At 44.2% G+C, this 19,008-nt stretch overlaps 1 protein-coding gene across 3 annotated transcripts in view; it reads right to left on the bottom strand.

The window, feature by feature from the left end:
- LOC119374062 (probable Rho GTPase-activating protein CG5521) overlaps positions 1-19,008 on the bottom strand; it is a 63,649-nt gene that overhangs the window by 18,431 nt on the left and 26,210 nt on the right. For all 3 annotated transcript variants that reach the window (XM_037644121.2, XM_037644123.2, XM_049420478.1), the window contains 11 exons: positions 17,308-17,460; positions 14,179-14,369; positions 13,436-13,534; positions 10,267-10,422; positions 8,981-9,112; positions 7,528-7,656; positions 5,192-5,250; positions 4,558-4,666; positions 3,333-3,443; positions 2,629-2,697; positions 688-798 (listed from right to left, as the gene is read on the bottom strand). In XM_037644121.2, coding sequence (XP_037500049.1) covers positions 688-798; positions 2,629-2,697; positions 3,333-3,443; positions 4,558-4,666; positions 5,192-5,250; positions 7,528-7,656; positions 8,981-9,112; positions 10,267-10,422; positions 13,436-13,534; positions 14,179-14,369; positions 17,308-17,460 — 1,319 coding nt within the window. The remainder of the gene's footprint in view (positions 1-687; positions 799-2,628; positions 2,698-3,332; positions 3,444-4,557; positions 4,667-5,191; positions 5,251-7,527; positions 7,657-8,980; positions 9,113-10,266; positions 10,423-13,435; positions 13,535-14,178; positions 14,370-17,307; positions 17,461-19,008) is intronic.

Below are 19,008 nucleotides of genomic sequence, written 5' to 3'. Positions count from 1 at the left end.
ACGGAAAATGTTTGTCTGTTCTTTTTCGTCACCCTCCATTGGCCATGGCACGGGTGAATTAAAACCGGCATTAAGGTTTAATCAAGCTTGACATTTCAGTTGATAATAAGAGATCTGTGCAAATCCTGAAGAATAGAGCCTAGTTCCTTTTTCTTTTTCGATCTAAGTCAATGACCTATTCTACCAAGGGCTTTAAACTTTCAGGTCATGTGAGGCAGGGACACCATATTAGATAAGCATCTAAAACTTTATTAGCATGCTTTATTTGACAAGCAAGACAAAGTCATACTACATTAGAACAATAAATAACAGTCATAATTTTTAAACATAGAACTCTCATGATTTCTTCTGTACTTTAACTATTCCATAATGTCGTGCCACCCCAGTGACCGACTCAACCCCATCAAATCCAACGCTCATGCCAGTGAGCTACTAACAGCTGCTATTCGAGTGGTTCGTGACCTCTGCTAGTGAGCTACTCGCCAAGGGCTTACCATTCCTTATTACCCCTGGCCATCAACCTTGCTAAACACTTCAACCACAAGTTTCAACCATAAGTTGGAACTGTGTTCAATTAATGTTCCTATATAATTCATTATTGCCTCGTCTCAATGGGCCATCTGACTTTCGCAGGTTTAGATCAAACCACCGTAAACAAGGACGCCTGGTGAAAACTGGAAATCTTACGTTTAGCGTGGAGAGCAGTGGAGAGCAGCCGTCGGCCTGAGGTGTTGTCAAGGCACGCAGCGGAATGTTCATGCACCAATCGGCCAAGCAGAAGAGGAGCGACAGCACCAGCTGAAATGTACGGACATTGCGCCTGGACCGTTACTATTGCAATCCTCAACCACTGCAATCATCAGGAAAACAATGGTAGGCACGTTATAAGTCGGCTTCGCACCCTTCAGTGCCTTTTTCACAAAGGCACAGTTAAAAGTACGAAAGAAGGGGAATGTTAAGGGCTTGTTTTTCTCAAAGAAAAACGTACGCTTAAAATTCCCGTTCTTTTGTTCATTTATGGCAAGGGTCTCGTTCTGGCAGACTTGAAGCCTTCAGGTAGTATGCAAGGGATTATTGGTCAGCTGCCAGCCTGTAAAAAGATCACGTGCTACGTGATGCCAAAAGGCAGAAAAAGAGTGTTCCACACTTGCCGTCATGGCTACGAGCAGCGCTGATTAACACTCCCAGGTTTAAATGCACACATATACCCATATACCCAATAAAAGTGGACAGGAGGATGACCGCCGGCATAGCTCAATTGGTGGACCCATTATTTGAACGTTGCAGGTTCAGTACCTGCTGGCGGCAAGTTATCTTTTTGTCCACTTTAAATTCTTCACAGTTATATCACAATTGCTACGAATTACATCCCCTATACTTTCCTTGGCTTGATTGTCTATTAGTTCTCATTATAGTTAAATGCAGGCATTCTAAATAAGTAGCGGCAATATTCTCACAACAGCGTCTTTGTTTATGAAAAAGAGTTATAGTCTTGCTGTGCTTGTGCATTAGCTACACAGTAATACTGACACCCACTGCCTTGCATCTGCCCCATTTTGCCAGAGAATTTACAATAAACATTAGTGGTGCCACAGACTGCCATTATTAGCAATTAATTTTTTATTAGTGGTATAACAGAATACAATACAGGCAAATGCAGAAGGAGGTCCCAAGGCTGCAAACTGCAGTGCTACCCTCTATGTTAATATTGTCACGGGGTCGTGACGTCGACGAATACAGCAGTCGTCGTGTTCAGGCTGAAACTCTTTATTTGGCCGAACTTGTGGCCGGGAAATGAAAACTCAAGCTACAGCAAGACACGCTGTACACTGATATCAGCGAACAGGGCGTCGGTCGTCGATAAAACTGACAAGCGGTAAAGCGTGTCGGCATTTATACATGTGCTGTCGAATATTCCAGCGTTATCGCTGGCTGTCACGCACGCTCTAGAATAAGCTCGAGTGTTCGCGTGTTGCGCGCAATCTTAACAAAACAATCTACAATAATTGCGAAGCTTCTCGAACAATAAGGCGCGGTTTGCGCTAAGCGTTGCTGACAGTCTTTGTGGGCGAAAACCGAATGCAGCAAAAGTGATAATAAGAAACGCACGTGGCAATATACACTAAAAACAGTACAGTCAGGGCCTTTCCTGTAATAAGGAAAAATTCTCTTAAATGCAACAATTCATTTGTACGTTCGACTGTCCTAGATACACAGCAAATCAGGCATGCAACCTTGATTTTTCTTGAAGGAACATTTTCCAGCATAACAACTGCATAGATTTCAAGCATCCTGGAGATCAGTATCAATATGTTTCTCAAAACTTGACGTCACATCTCCTTCAGAAATGACCCATACATGAGACATGGGAAAGGCCTCCTTTCAAAATGGCAGCCTTAGCTGACATTTCTGCTTCGAAGCAAATAAGTTATATTCAGACGTGCCTACTACAGAGTATATGCTGTTTGTAGGCTTTGCATTCCTCAGAGCAGTATCATTAATCAGAATTTTACTAAATGTTATCAATTCTGATCAGATTACCCTTTTTCTAGTAATGACACCCAATGCACCCAATGGTAATCTGGTGAACCAGCTAGAAGAGGACCAGAAAACAAAATATGTATTCACCTTTTTGTTTTCCTCCTTGACATCCGAATCGTCACTGGGGAGAAGGTTGTGGATCGTAGATGCTACCACCTAAGAGCAGAGGAAAAAAAAAAAGAGAGAGAAAAGACTTTAGTCTGAAATCCTTCCTGAAATCTTATGTACAACGACTCAGTGTACACAGAAAGGGCACAACTTTTTAGCAGGAGACAGTGGGACAGAGTAGTTGACATTGCACGTATCCGAAAACATTGCCACACTCGGAATTTCTCCAAAGTGAATATGCCCCTCCAAACTCCTAATATGCTACTAACTGTAAATTGCAATAAATTGCGATATATGCCTAGCAATCGGATAAGAAAACCTTAATTTACGGATTTTTGTTAACTAGTCAATTATGATATTAATTTGCTTTGCAACTGATGTCCGTTACTTTGAGTAATCCAGTTAAAGGACAAGAAACTAAGATTTTAAAAAAATTACACATGGTCTAGCAAAAAAAGATAAAAAAGAAAAAGCCCAGTGAATTGAAAATTTTGTGTCTCAAAACTATGTTAAAGCTATGAGATCCATATGAAGCCAACAAATTTTAATAAAGACAGAAAAAACATAAGGGATGTTCATGTTTAGCTTTTAATTGAACAGTATAAATTACAAGCTAAGGACAAATAAAATGGGCAAACGAACAATGGAATGTCAAGAAAACACCGTTGTCACACGGGACTTACTTCGACGACAATAGCAGGAACCTGGTCCATCTGTCCCGTGAGGTGGGCAGCGTGGTCACACAGCAATCGCAGCATGTCGCCCGCAACTTGCGCAATCGTGTGGTTGTGATGCTGCACAGAAAACGCGAGGGAAACGCGTGAAATGAAATGCATAACCCAACACGTGTGCGCAAAAAAAATTGCGCTTACAGCTGTGTCAAAGTCAATCTTAGCAGACTTGGCAGGATTTTTAGCTGTATACGACTAGGCGAAACCAAAATTCGTCTGTCCTACGTGTGAAAAAAACTCCTAGCGCATACGTGCCACAGAAATTTGGCAAGCCCCACTACCCACAGCAGGTCCACTACAAATGAAGAATTCGTCCGCGGGCAAAAACATACGCGCCGCAGAAATTGGGCAAATGCCACTACTCACTACTGGTCCAGTAAAAATGAAGGGGACACACGAGCAGCAAACACCAATTAAACGGGTACTGACACCACTTTTTCGAAGGTGAGTTTACTCTGCCATACAAATCTCCTGTGTACAGAGACGGCTCTGAGCAAGTGTGAAGCTCAGCAAATGCTGATAAGACATTTTACTTCGATATTAAAGTCAATTTTCCCATGGCGCACCTACTGACATCGACACTAGCTTGATGTCAGGCTTCTGTACTAATTCTGGTGACCTCACGCAGCAGTCTGGCTAGTTGTGATGACGTCAGGTACCAAAACTTCCAAAATGGCCACTTGTGCGTCACCAACAGAGCCATGGTGCGAAGTGGCTGTGGAAACGTCACGATATCTTGCGCGAGCACATAACGAGAAGCTCATGTTGTGTTGTAACATCAGGGTACAGTACGAACTGAAACTAGCTTTTAGAAACATACTATAATTAGTTTTTCAGGGTGCACTCATGCTTAGCAGTACATTTTCTAGGCTCTTGAAGGCTTAGCCTTTTGTTTGACGCAAAAGAAAACCACTGAAAACTTTCGTGCCAGTACCCCTTTAAAATTTCTGGACAGATGGTTACCGATAATTAAGAAAGACTTTAACAAACCGTCGGGGTTAAACCAGTAATAAACACTGGGGCTGCATGTGTCAGCTTCACTGGTTAATCATCGGTACGGAGTGCTTGGGCAGTGATTTTTGGTTTTTCTTTTAATGGGTACTACTACCGGCTGTGTTTTTAATGCAATATAAGTGCCGTCTTTTATCGCAACCATACCTGTGAAAATTGAGCTTACCCTTATGGACAGCAGAAGGACTCCGATGGCCTCCCGAGCCTTGGGATGGCCAGTCCGATGGGACAGTTCTTCGTAAGCAAATATTCCCAGGGCACTTAATGCTGTACACCTGCAGATGAAACAGAACAGGCAAGAGCTCATTACTCATGCAAAAGTTCCATTACATAATTACTGGTATTAACTCGGAGTTATGTACACCATATCAATCCTGCTCACTTGTTGAAGTCCTAACTGATGCCGTTCACAGGAATGCGATGTTTTATATTTGAACCACGGAATTGAAAATTTAACCCTTTAACATTTTAGTTCTCTGTTCATGCTCTCCTCTTTTTTTTTGAAATTCATAACAATGCAGCAAAATCCTTAAAATGTTACTGATTACCAGAGAAGTGTTTTGAGTGCAAAATTCACAGAAACCACTTCGGGCGGCATTGTCTTGTAAGAAATCAATCTTCTATTGTCAAAAAAAAAAAGCAAATAATGGTTTGAAGAGACAACATGCATTTAAACATTTGTCTTTTAGTACCTAGTATTATAATGTTTGGAGATCACCTACACAGCTGAGCAGTTAACCAGCTACAAAAACTTATCTTTGAATAGCACAGTTCGAGAAACACACAGTTCTCTTGCTTACCTTGCCACTCCATCTGGGTCTGTCTTCCCTGCTTTCAGCAGCAAGTCTACAATAAGTTCCTAAAGATTGAACAAAAATCACGTCACATCAAGTGAGTTCCACAATTCATTAGCAAGTGCAAATAACATATGACATCTTGAAAGTTCATGTTCCTTCAAAATGAACTACAGTGAAAATAGAGAAGCACGAGGCCAATGGTTCCGCCAAAGCAACACAAGCTGCATGAACAGATGAGCCTTTTCTACAGACAACAGGCGCCGAAAAGAATTCAGACTTAATTTTCACAACTCTCTAAAATGGCCTGCAATTGTTTTTAATCAATTTTGCAAGTGTGACGAGTGGGGGACATTTTTGAGTGAAAGCTGAATTTGGAGAGAGACGAAGAAGAAAGTGCGTGTATGGTGCGCGCCGGCGCCGCTCGTGAGGGAGCGCGAAGAAGATTTTAGAACGCTCGAGCAGCAAGTCGGGCCGAAGCAGTTGGTGCAGCAGTGGCAGAACGAGGGTTCGTGACGGCTACCGGCCCGTTGCGGCGCTCAACCTGTCACGGGTGGACTGCGGACGGACTCGGGCGACAAGCTACGCCAGGCGACGACCGTGCTTGCGGTCACGGTCGAGACCTGCGGGCGAGTGGGCGGTTACGCGGAGCGCCGAGCCAGGAAAGCTGAGCAGCGCTGGGCCGGACTACCGATGTTCTCGGACGTGGCCGAGCACGGGTCTGGCCATCCACCACGCAGCGAAGCGGCCGACCCAACGACTGCCGTGGTGGTTCACCAACCGCGCGGCGTCAACACCGGATGAGACACGGCGACACGTCGGAACATCTCGACGACAGCGAAGTGTGAGTGTGTCACGTCGAGTGGTGCGCGGACTAGACGCGCGGTGTCAGGGCCGTGAGAACCGTGCAGAGCATGCACTAGAACACTAGAGACGGTTGTACCGGCCGAGATTTTGAGTTTATCTATCTAGTTAGACCATTTATGTATTTATGTCAGTGTGTATAAATGTCTTGTCTTTGTCTGTGACCCATCCCTTGTCGGTTGAGCGCCTGGGCCCACACAAACATCCCACAGCAAGCAATACCCACCTAATCATCGATAAAAATGAATGTTTCGGCCAAGCACAAAATACTGAGCTCACAAATAAGTAGCATTATACTTTCTAGCACATTAATTTTCCATGCTTCGTGTGTGCCAGTTAACCAGTCCTCACATATTCAAATTAATGTTAGTCAAATACCAATACATCATCGTCACCATAGCATGACTTTCCTTTCGTCCAAGAATGAAAGATAAGAAAAAAAACGTTGCACTGACCATTGCTGCAGCACTTCAGATGAGGCAATAAGTTATGCTCACATAAAAATTTATCCAAGGTTAAATAGAAAAGCAAAGGACTATTGCAATCTACTAAAACTGAAACTACCAGAACAAAGAAGAAACCTTTATCTGTGCCTTCTAGAGCAAATCTTTTTCACGATGCGTAAGCGAATCTCCCAAAATTGCAACTTTATTGGAAAAAAAAAGCTATGCAAAACATGCGAAATGACCACTTTCAGCAGTGAGATGCGGTGGTCAACGTAGCTGTCGAGACCGACGCTGCCACTCTGATCACACGTTACTGCAGTTTTTGTATGTAACCCCAATTCCAAATGTTCAACGTACGAGAAGCCAGCACACATGCCCCTCTGAGAACAACTAAATGGGAGCAGTGCTTTTTCAGAATATAAGAGCCAGGAAAGTGTGACGCACACAGATGTTTCAGCCAGGTTTGCAGTGAATAAAGTAGTTTTAAAGCTTGACGATCATCTCGTGACTATGTCTTCGTCATCCACACTGTTCATACATGCATACAAATAAAAAATTGGAGGCGACCCCTAACCTTAACTTCGGTGTCTGATAGCTGCAGTCGGTGTTTTGTCATTAGTATGCCCTGGTGTATTCCTTGGGTTAACTGTGTTTCATTGCACTGCCAAATCGGATCTCAGAGGCCACATAGAAAGAAGCACGTGGTTGAGAGCTGCTCCACCAGGTGGCGCAACGATCCCTGCTGCTCACAAGTAAACCATCTGCTCTTTCAGTGAACTCATTCAATTAATTTTTATTAATTATCCTCATAGTTAATTGCCTCTTATCATAAGCAAACTTATGCTCCGATATCATATATATGCAATATAACTCCTAACTTCAATCAGAACCATCGATTTCGTATCAGTTTTATTTTTTAAAACGCTTTTTCTGAATATTTGGACAACTGGAATTAAGTGCTTGACCGGATGTGCTCGGAAGAGGAACAAAAGTGTGACTCATTGCTTGTGCCATTAATAAAAGTATCGTTACCTTGATGGTTGCAGCTGCTGCCGGCTGTGGAGGCTCAGACGTTGAGCACTGCAGCACCTGCAGCTCAGTGTAGACATTCGGGAAGCACACGAGGCTGCCCAGTAGAGTCACTGCCTCAACACGTGGCATCTGCAAAGGAAAAAAAAAAACTAAAAATCAAGCGCACGCATACTCCTTTTGCAAATGCACGCGTTTGCCTGAAGAACAGCCCTCTCAATGTCTTCATCACAAAAGGAAATGAAAGATTCTCTTGGCTCAAAAGTTTTGAAGCAACTAGAAGGCATATCAGCTTACAAGTGGCAAGGAAGCAATACACAAGTACACAGAAATATAAGTGTAAAACGTGAAATCCTCAGCATCCAAACAAGAACAGCAGATTAAGAAAATGATGTCGGAGACAAATGGAAGACCATGAAAGGTTGGCAACAGTTTTAGACCTTGAGTAAGACACTGAGTAAGATCCCTTGACTGTTTCAGCAAAGTGTTTTTCTGCTACCTGTTTATCTATTGGTACAAAGCCCCATAGTTTCTTTATCCCCAATGTCTGGTGTCAGTTCACTGTACCTCTCATGTGGACATTAAGTTCACAGGTATTTACAGTAAAGATTTAGCATGATTGCAGTGTACTGTGTGTTTATCAGCATGGGTAAAACCATGAGAGAAGGCTGCTTGCACTGATATCAGCCATAAACAGCGTCCAAGAATACCTGTCCTCTGAAAGGGAATTACTGTTAAGCTAGTTCAAAGTGCTGGGGTGTACTCTTCGTGCACAGAAGCAACAAATGTCATACAGAAGCTCAATGATTGTTTTGAGTGATCCGTAAACACCCTGTTTTGGGCTTTGAGTCAAGAGCATAGCTAGGGGGGGGTTCAACCCCCCCCCCCCAAATTTTCAATTCTGCTTGCGTATAATATCCACACACACATACAAATGCATGCACGAACATACGTAAAGTATGGTTGACCCCCCCCCCCCTCTGCAAACACCCTGTTTTGGGCTTTGAGTGAGGGGTGTAGCCAGAAAGGGGAGTTGGGGTTCACCCCCCTCCCCCCCCGAAAATTTTAAATTTTGCATGTGTATATATACACGTACACATAAAACGCATGCATGAACATACATAAAGTATGGATGAACCCCCCCCCCCCCCCTTGAAAAAAATTTCTGGCTACGCCCCTGCTTTGAGTCGTAGAAAGAAAGAAGCAAGAAACGCTCTGAACTTTCAGGTGCCACTTCAAACCACAGGTGACATGAGAGTGCAATTAGACTGAACCGAACAAAACGCAAAAGAAAAGGTGGCAGCAATACTATTATCAGCCAAAGCCCAGGGCCAGATGACGATAAAGAGGAAAGTGCTCTGCGATGTCTATAGAATGTGCCCGCAGTCGATAGCAACGATGACATTTGTAATTTTGCCAGAGTGAAGCTTGCCTGGGCGCGGGCAAGCTCACTCACCCCTTTGACAGCGTTGGAAGTGACGATGGTGCTGGCACCATGAATGAAGTTGAGCAGGAGCACAGTGTGGCCGGGGAGTCTGCTTGCGAAAAACTTGGTCCCGCAGTACTTGACAATGGCATTGATAACTTTCTGCAATAAAAAAAAAACCTAACATTTGAGCTCACTCTAGTGATATCAGTGACTTTGTAAGGGAAGCCTATCATTTACGTTACATAGTTGGCATAGCAGTACACAAACATGAAAGATGAAACCAAGAAATAAATGCTATGCTTGTTGGCGTCCTTGTTTCATCATTATGTGTCGATGTTTTGACAACAATCATGCACGTCTAGAGGCCGTTAAGTGAATTTTTTCCTCCCCATGACTTTAAGTAGGTCCTAAAGGAGCCGATGTAGGTTGGTAGACACTGGAAGTGAGAAGCCCAAGCTACTGTTAAGGCTCGTTCACACCTGTTACTAGCACCGGTCGCAAATGGCCACTTTGGTCGCAAAGAGACTGCTTTGGCTCAGTCGCTCGCTGCTTAATTTTTTCAGTCGCATGACTGCAGTAGCGAACCTGTGAACCAATCACATGTGCAGGAACAGGAAGTCAGCTTATTCTATGGGGCAATGCGAGCCATATGCAAGCAGATGTGAATTCTGTGTGGCGACGGGTATAGGTCACAATCACAAGTGTGAACATCGGTCGCCTTGAGTCACTTTTTGGTTGCCAGTCGCAAACGGTCGCGCAACCAGTCCACGTCGCAGTTATGAATGAGCCTTTAATCCCTCAGGGGCTATTAGTAATTTTTGTAACTAACTGTACAATACTAGCTCAATTCTTTTAGGCCATGAAACGTTCCAGTAACTTGTTCAAGACACAATACTGACTGGACGATTGAGTGTCAAAATACAATTGTTTCTTTGTTACATATACATATGTACAGCACTCGCAAACTGAAACGTGACATTGTTTTTTTAGTATAAAGAGTGCCATAAGCAATTGCTCATGGTAACTGCGTCATGCTGCTGCAAACCTGGCCACTAAAGGTAATGCTGGCTCCAATGGAAGTGTTAGAGTCAAAATTACATCAATATGACACGAACTGTAGGCACTGGAAACGAAAGTATGTGCATTACTTAGCCCTAAATTTTCATGTTTCAATTCGTGAGTACATTACCTTTGACACTTAGATATATAACAAAGAAACAACTGGAGGTTGTCAAAGGACGTTTTTCGATTAAAGAGAAACACCGTTTCACAATCTCTGCTAGTCTAAAGCAGAGGTCAACGACCGCGCTTGCCTGGTCTTCCCCCAGCAAGCCGGCGTGCAGCACCCGGTAGAAGCGAGCGAGGTAGTCGAAGGAGAGGGGAATGTCGTGGCGCCTCACTGTCAGCCAACACAGAAGCCGCAACGCCAGCAGCTTTCCCTTCTCAAAGCCCTCGGGAAGACCTGTCGCCTGAAATGCACACACATCACACAGTGAGGATCGCCAAGCAAGGAGAGACTATGCCGTAGCATACAACTGAATGTCACACAACAATGCAGGTGTCACAGCATTCATTACTTACAGCACAAGAAAAGACTTGAGCAGTGAAAAGTAGGGGCAACACAAGTATACTTTAGGTATATTGGCTGTTGTATCTTAACATTGAAGGCTGAACCTTATTTTTGTCAAAACCAAATTTTTTACATCATCTAGTTGTGTAAACACTTCTTGTCTGATAAACATACAGTAATACCTCGTTAACTCGAAGTCGTAAAAACCGGCGAAAATTTCGAGATAAGCGGATTTTCGAGATAAGCAGATTTTCGGAAATCACCGGGAAAAATCGAGCTCTTTCCAGAAAAATAACTACTACTTACCGGCTTTCAGCAGCAGCTTCTAATCTTTCTTCTCGTAAAGGTGTGAAAGAGAAAAAATAGTAACATACAAGAGACGCTAACCGGCTGGGTTTCGCAGCACTGCCATTTTATTGAGCAGAGAAGAACTGCCGAATGCTGGTCTGCTTTGCGGTCGCACTTGGGCCAAGGAAGGCGTCCTCTAGCTGCTTGACGCATCGCATGAGTCGATCTTCCCCACCGCCGCACTCAACCTTATTTCGCAGCAAGCGCAGCAAATTCCTTGTTTCGGCAGATGATGGCACCTCTCGAGGTGGTTCGTCGTCGTCGCCATCGTCTCCGTCGTCCCCTCCATTTGTAGCCATTTCAACAATTTCGGCGTCCGTCATTTCTCCTGTCACCGGCACATCCTGCTCGCACAGCGCGTACTCGTGAAAGGTCACGTCACCGTCGGTGGCACCATCGCCGGTGAGCTTCATGACATCTTGACAGAGTTCCTCACTGTCCGTGAAGTCGTCTGTCTCCGCCTCTGGCAAACTGGCGGCACGTGTAAACCCCGCGTGCGCGAAGCAGTTGGCGATAGCCGCTGCGCGAACTTGCTGCCAAGCGCTGCTGAGGAGATGTACTGCTCCCAGCAGGTCAATTTCATAGCCCTTGCCGTTTTCGTACGACAATAAAATTCGATGCAGCAGGCTCTTTCGGTAGATTTTGCGGGCAACTTCAATCACACCTTGATCCATCAGCTGCAGCACAGAGGTCATATTTGCCGGCAGAAACTCTACTGTCACTGCTTGCAAGTTGTCAATTTTGCCGTGGCCTGGGCAATTGTCCACAATGAACAGGACTTTCCTGTTTTTCTTGGCCATCTTGTTATCGACGGCGCGAACGTACTCTTCGAAAAGAGTTGCTGTCATCCACGCTGCTTTGTTGGCGCGATAGATAATGCCATTCGGCAGTCGTGCATTACGAAAGCACCTAGGCTTGAGAGCTTTGCCAATTATAAGTAACGGCAGCTTTTCTTCGCCCGTTGAATTTGCTCCGAAAAGGACCGTTACCCGGTCCTTCCTTTGTTTTCCTCCCGAGCACGCTGCACCTTTCGGTGTGAAGGTACGGCTCGGCAGCATCTTATAGAAGAGTGCTGCCTCGTCGAGGTTGAATATGTCTTTGTCGGCGTAACTCTCTTGCAACTCGGCGAGCCGGCTGCTGCGCCAATTGTCTGCAGCGGCTGCGTCGACAGTGCCGCTCTCGCCATGCACCGACTTCGACACAACACTGTTCCTTTTTTTGAAGCGGTCAAACCAGCCGCTACTGCAGTTGAAATCTGTGTGCCCCATTTGCAAGGCCAGAGCATCTGCCTTCTCCATCATCAATGCTGTGGTGACGGGAAGGTTGGCCGCTCTGGCATTTCGCAGCCACACCATCAACGCCGCTTCAACGTCCGGGAACTTGGAGCCTCGAACCCGCTTTCGCTGGCTGGAGAAGCTCTGTTGGTATCCATCCAGCACCTTCTGCTTGTTTTTTAGCACCGTCGAAAGTGTAGACAATGGGATGCCGAATTCCAGCGCGATGCTTGATTTTGTTCGGCCTCCTTTCTCCACCTCCTTAATTAGGGCAACCTTCCTTTCAAGCGTTAGCGACTTGCACTGCTTGAGTGACGCCATGCTCGCTGCACTCACGCGAAGTTGCCGCTCCTCACAGTCAGCGAAAAATCCGTACCGCGTGCGTTGCGCAGACTAAACGGAAATCACAGCTCTTGGAGAGAAAAATCACGAGCACTGCACAAAGCGAACGAGACAAACTGCGCCAAGCGTGGGCCGAGGGCCTGCTCTGCGCATGTGATGGCGATGGTAATGGCGATGCCACATGACGCTCCGAAGGGTTGCTTGACAAAGTTGATATCGCTAGGCTCCGACTTCGCGTTCGCGGAAAGCATCGACCTTGTGGCAGGCGCCCGGCTAGAAAAAAAAAAAAAAAAAGCCGAGGGACTTCAGGCGCGGCAGCATCGCGCGAGTCTTGTAAAATGGTCCGGCGGCGGAATTTTTGTTCCACTCGCAGTCAAGATTTCGAGATATCCGCAATCTGACCCAAAATTACTTCGAGATAAAGGGCAAGAAATACATAGGACGTATAGGAAATGGTTCGGTGCTGCGGAAAATTTCGACTTAGCCGATTTTTCGAGATATGCGAGTTCGAGTTAACGAGGTATTACTGTATCTGTGTACTGTTCCTTGCTTTTTCTATAACTAACCTGCGTAATGAACCAGAATGATATATAGTGCGTGGTAAGCATTGATAATGTAGGCAGCTGTTCGGGGAAAGGTTTGTAATAAACGAATTACCTTAATATTTTGTTTCTAAGTTCCTAAAAGAATGTGCTTCAGCCTAGGGTTGTGGCAACGATGTTGGTCCATTGCACAGTCCAGTTATATACAGTACCTGCCAAACCATTTTTGTCTCGTGCAATCCAGATAACCACGTTATCACTTGCCACCACTGCCCCCATTACCGGATTCCCTCAACGGTACTGATTCACAATGCGTAAAAAAGCGAACTTTTGTCATTTCAGTTTGCCAGTGTGCTGAGCTCTACTACCAGGAACAAGCCATAACAGGTTGTGAAAATGGCCTCACCTCAAAGAGCCACGGTGCGATCAGCAGAAGCGGAGGAATGAGCGTTGGAGGGGGAGGAGTCGTCATATTGTCTTCCGTGATTCCAAGATTGTCACGCATCTGGTGCAAGGAGGAAGAAAGGAGCAAGCAAAATGACCATGAAAACGAGTGAAGGCGTCGACACCACCGAGAACACCACAGGCCACTCTCCAAGTTGGCAGATTATTGCTGCTATACAGAAAAAGAAGCAAATAAGCAGCCAAAGAGTAGTGCACGGTTCCAATGTCATTACACTTGAACGCCTCTTGAACAAAATGCCCAAGACCTTCAAAACACTTCATCATACAGAAAACTTCTTTGTGAAAGATGCGCACTCGCAATACAGCTCTGGCATAAGCAATTCTGTGTCATAAAGGTCACCTCGTTACAAAGGCGCTCATAGCTGTGACACGGCTATATATAAATGTCTCAATATCAGTAACTGTGCATTCTGTTAAACATATAGATATTAATACAATGGCAATGATTTGTGATATGGAAATAAAATACATGCAACGAAATAATGACAGTATAGTGAAATACGACAATGCCACTGGCACTGTTGCTTCAGCAAAACATTTGAAAGCAAAGACCAGTAGAAACAGGCCCCGCAATACACTAAAACCAGAGCACCGCCCTCTGTTACACGCAACCTCATAGGACGCCAGGTTGCAAACCTAGATTTCGGTGCAACCCGCTAACAACACACCAGCTGCCTGACTGACCTTAATGAGCGTCTCAGACAGGTCGATGAGGTGCTCCATGACCTGGGCGTGGATGAGCGGGTCGCGGATCGCGTTCACATTGCCCAAGGCTCCCAGCATCCGCCGCCACAAGACAACAGCCACCTCGGGAAGCCAGCCCTTCACGCTGCCGCCGGCTAGGACACTGCGTCGGTCTGTGCCCGGACCTACGTCTGATGCCCGCGGAGCGGTTAGTAAACCTTCACTACGCTAAGTGCCACTCGCAGCATCATCGTCATCATCTGCCTATCACACGCCCACTACAAGACAACGCGCCCTGTCCTGTGCAAGATGATTCAAATTTATAGCTGCAAATTTCTTAGTTTTGCCACTCCACCTAAACCTTTGTCATCGTCGGCCACACTATCCCATCTCTTGATATCCCTTCTCTCACTGTAACTGAGCATAAGTTATCTCTCTTTCTCATGACGTGACCTGCCCAGGTCCATTTTTTTGGTCTTCAAATATACAAGGATATCAGCTACAGATGTTTGTTCTCTGGTCCACTCTGTTGTATTCCTATCTCTTAGTGTTGCTCCTATCATTTTTCATTCCATCACACGCTATGTAGTTCTGAACTTCGCAGGGTTTTTTTTTTTAATCATCCCTTGAATTTGTATAGTGCAAGTTTGCGAACTTTATTCTGCCCAACTATACCCGAGATATTATGGTAAACAGCACAAAAACAAGGGTCCAAATTTACGCAAAAATGTATTAAATCAACGCTGACTTCCATAAAAAAATTAGTATCTAGGTAGTCACAAAGCCTTATGATAGAAGAGGTTATGCACAGCATAGAGCACATAGAGACACAGCTACACACACAGAGATATGTTAAAGCAGCCAGCTGTAGATTTTGTTGACAAACAACAAAATCAGACACACAATTTGGCTCTTTTCTTCTTTCATGCTGTGTGTTAGTAATCAAAATTTCGCTGCCCACTGAATGAATAAAAATATTTACGGTAGCTGGCTAAAGAACAGTTGTCTGTCATTAATATACAGCTACTGTTAATGAACAGAACTGACTAATATGAGTGATTATGCTTTGTAGTGGCACTGTCTTGTCTCTGGAAGTTCATCTTCCCCACACAATTCTCGCGTCTCTCAATATTCAGCTTTCCCGTACAACATATGTGCAATGGCAGGAGCAACATCTGTAATTACACAGCTACAACGACAGATGGCACAACAGGCAAGCCAAAAATTGGAGGACCCTTAAGCTTCGCCTTTAAGAGTTGAACGCGATAGCGAAATCCGGCCCCTAGTGCACACTTCAACCACTAAGTGCATACTTATTAATCTGTATTGTTACACACACACGCACACAGATACACATGTGCGCGCGCGCAAATGGTAGAGGTTTTCGATCTAAAACAAGAATCGCATGGCCTCCAAGATGTATGCCGCGCGCTCGCCATCTCGGAGGCCATAAAAAGTCGAGACATATTTCTCACAATGCCTCACAGATGGCAGCACATTATCTAGCATTTGCTGTTTGCTTGATCAATGCCTCCTCTAGAAAGCCAGCGATCACTTGATATGTTTTCCGCTAGATGGACATAGTTGTCCATTTTTAGAGCTGTTTGAAAGTCCGTGTGTGTTTTTAGCGGCGATGGCTGCACTATCCCGGCCTTTTTCGATGTAGTTTGATGGTCTCGCCAATGCGCCTACAAATCGCTGAGTGGGCTCGTTTTTGTCGTGACATCTGCCGAACAAAATGCGTTAAGGAGACTCCTTCACTACATGACATTTATGTAGTGTTTTTCTGAAGCAGCTGCAAGTAACATCGTGGCTTTGTGGTAGGACACCTGCTTGCCACGCGAACGGCCCGGGTTCGATCCTCAATGGGACCGAAGATTTTATTCTTTATTTTATTTGCTTCTTTCTCGATTTTTCGCTCACAGACAATTTTTCGCTCACAACCAACGGTGCTGACACCGACACCGGAATTTCTGCGACACGAGCTCTCTAACGCTATCGCGTTAAAACTCCGACTAGCTAGCCTAATCAAAAAGAAAAAAAAAAGATGTTTATGCTTGAAACAGCATAAAATTGTCAGAAAAAAACTTCAAGGCAGACAAGGTGCTGCTTGGCCTCAAGTTTTTTGCAACAATTCTTAAGACTGTTTCAAGCATAAAAGTTGATGACGAACCAACTAGTTGACGTTGAAATATTGTAACAACACAAAAAAATTACGGAGGATGCAACTCACCTTTTCTTTTCCTTTCCGACAGACCTGCTAAGCAACGAGAACGAATTTGTGACTCTACCCACAAATCATAAATTTGCAGCTAGTGGGGAAACCAGAACATATATTAAAGTTGGTGAGAAGGGCGAATAAGCAAGTTGGTATTAATTTATGCAAAAAAATTTTGTACCGGAAAAGATACAATAACGTAACAAAGAGAACACAATACAAGAGCTACTATCAGCTGGAGGTTTATTCGAGAAAAGCTGGATTCGGCTAATTACTAAAAAAAAAGTTGCACATCTAGGCGGCCCCAGGCCTGGGCCTTCCATTCGCCGGATCTTAAATAATGTTATTTCACTCACTCATTCACTTACTACCCGTAGGGAAAAAGCTCCATGCAAAAAGAATCAAAATAGTGTGGTACGTCTGTCCAACAAGGCTTGATCATAAATCGATACAGGACATGATAGGTGGAGCTGCTTGTAGCAATTCCCAGTGAAAACTTCCAGGCTGGCTCTGCATTTCAAAAATAGCTAAATAATAATAATTGCTGGAATTTTACGCGCCAAAACCAGCGTGATTATGAGGCACCCTATAGTAGAGGGCTCCAGAAACTTTTACCACCTGGGGTTCTTTACCATGCACCTAAACCTAACTAAGTACATGGGCCTCTAGCATTTTCGCTTCCATTTAAAACGCGACCGCTGCAGCTGGGATCGAACCCGCGACCTTCGGGTCAGCAGCAGAGCACTGGTACCACTGTACCATTGCAGCGGCTGAAAATACCTAAACCAACCAAACCAACCATGATACTAGCACGTGCACTGTGTCCTCTTTCGTCACATCTGTCTGTGACTTTCTTGACGCGAAGTTTTTTAACAAAACATAAACTTAGAGGCGCACACTTGGGAACGCACCGGCTGCGTTGCAGGTGTTCTCGCTGCTCGTCACGATGACCTCAATTTGGATGGGCGAATCCTTGATGCTAGTGCTCTCCAAGCCACTAGATGGCGTGGGCGACGGTGACCGACTTCGGTACTCAGATGTGTGGGACATGCAGGGCGATTCCACTGCACAGAAATGGCGTCGGCATCGAAACATACAAAGCAAAGACAAACCGGGAACCGCCAGCACTGAAAATGAGCTGCTAAACACTGATTGAAAGCCAAGGCGCTCACTGTCCCTGACAGTTACAGACACCAGCATCAGATACAAAAACCCAAACATGTAGTATATATATATATATATATATATATATATTTGCATGCCAAAAAGTTGTGAGCATTAAGGACCAATAACGAATCTTTTACATTTGTGCATGTAGAGTGCCTTCTTAAAGTGGGACCGAAAAAAAAGTTTTATACAAGCTACAGAGAAGGCAAAAGACAAATAGGTTACAATGAATGTCACTTCTGATATCATGCAATGTCCCATTAGTACTAAATGTTAGTACTAAATGTTAGCACATTTAAAGCATGCTTAAACTCAATTAGTAGACTCTAAGTCGTGTCGTTGGTTTAAACAAAGGACTAAGTATGAACAGAGAAAAACAGTGAACTTAATGTTAGCATACGAGAACTTTAAGTTTGTGAGTTTCTGTTACATTCAATCTTTGAAAATCGCAGGCAGGGATGAAAAGTGATCTTGATTCCCAAGTCGATTCATAAAACAAAGGCTTTGCCCCGAGCTGCTGGTTTGGAACAATAATTCTGTTAAAGACTGAAACCGAAGGCTGATATTCCAGTCTTGCACTGAACATAACACGCTGAACATGCAGTCTCTACTGAAATGACCATCACTGTGTAGCAAAGCACGGATGTGTGATTAGTCAAGCATGCACCACAAGCACGATTAGATGAAGGTGCGAAATTAGAATAAGTGAGGCAAAAGAAATAAAAACACAAACAAAGACTGTTAAGGAATGTGAATGTGTTAAAGAATGTGAAAGTGTATATAGCCATGCAGGTTATGCAATACATAACATGTAGTAGTAGATTTCAACAAAAATACAGATGCTATGAAGGCACAATAAAAGGGAAGCAAATTATAGTTTAACTTACAAAACAAGAAGAATTAAAAGGGACACTAAAAAGAAACATTATATTGTTCAAATGTTATAATATCGTTGAAATATCTTTTGTTTGGTATGCATTTATAAAACGCCGTTTCCCCTTTTTTGGGCAAAAAAATGTTGATTACATATTGAAGTGCCACTTAACGCACATTTTGGTATTTTTGATGCAAAAAAAAAAAAGCTTTAAAAAGTGACCAATTTGATTAAGCCTTTATATACTCCTTTGTGATAACCATTTAAAAACTACTAAGAAGATGCAACCTGCGTTCGTACCATCACTAGAAGCTTGCATGGAAATTTCACAGTGGCTCTAAGAATATGCCTTTTGAAATTGCGGCCCTTCTGGCTTAACGAGTCTGCTCGTAATACCATCCCTTATTCGGTGTTTAGAAAGCGTAATCCATCCCAAGGTTGTGTTTCCCTTTAGTGTCCCTCGAAGTCGGACACAGTGTTTGCACATTACACGGGACAACAACTACAACTAGACTAAGAGACAAAGCGGGGGATTTCTATGCGTGGGAAAGCACTACAGCATTTCCCAGAC

This window comes from Rhipicephalus sanguineus, chromosome 11 (genome assembly GCF_013339695.2).
Source record: "Rhipicephalus sanguineus isolate Rsan-2018 chromosome 11, BIME_Rsan_1.4, whole genome shotgun sequence".
Lineage (NCBI taxonomy): Eukaryota > Metazoa > Arthropoda > Arachnida > Ixodida > Ixodidae > Rhipicephalus > Rhipicephalus sanguineus.
The sequence above is the reverse complement of the archived record's forward strand: the minus strand, read 5'-3'. Positions and strand labels throughout refer to the sequence as shown.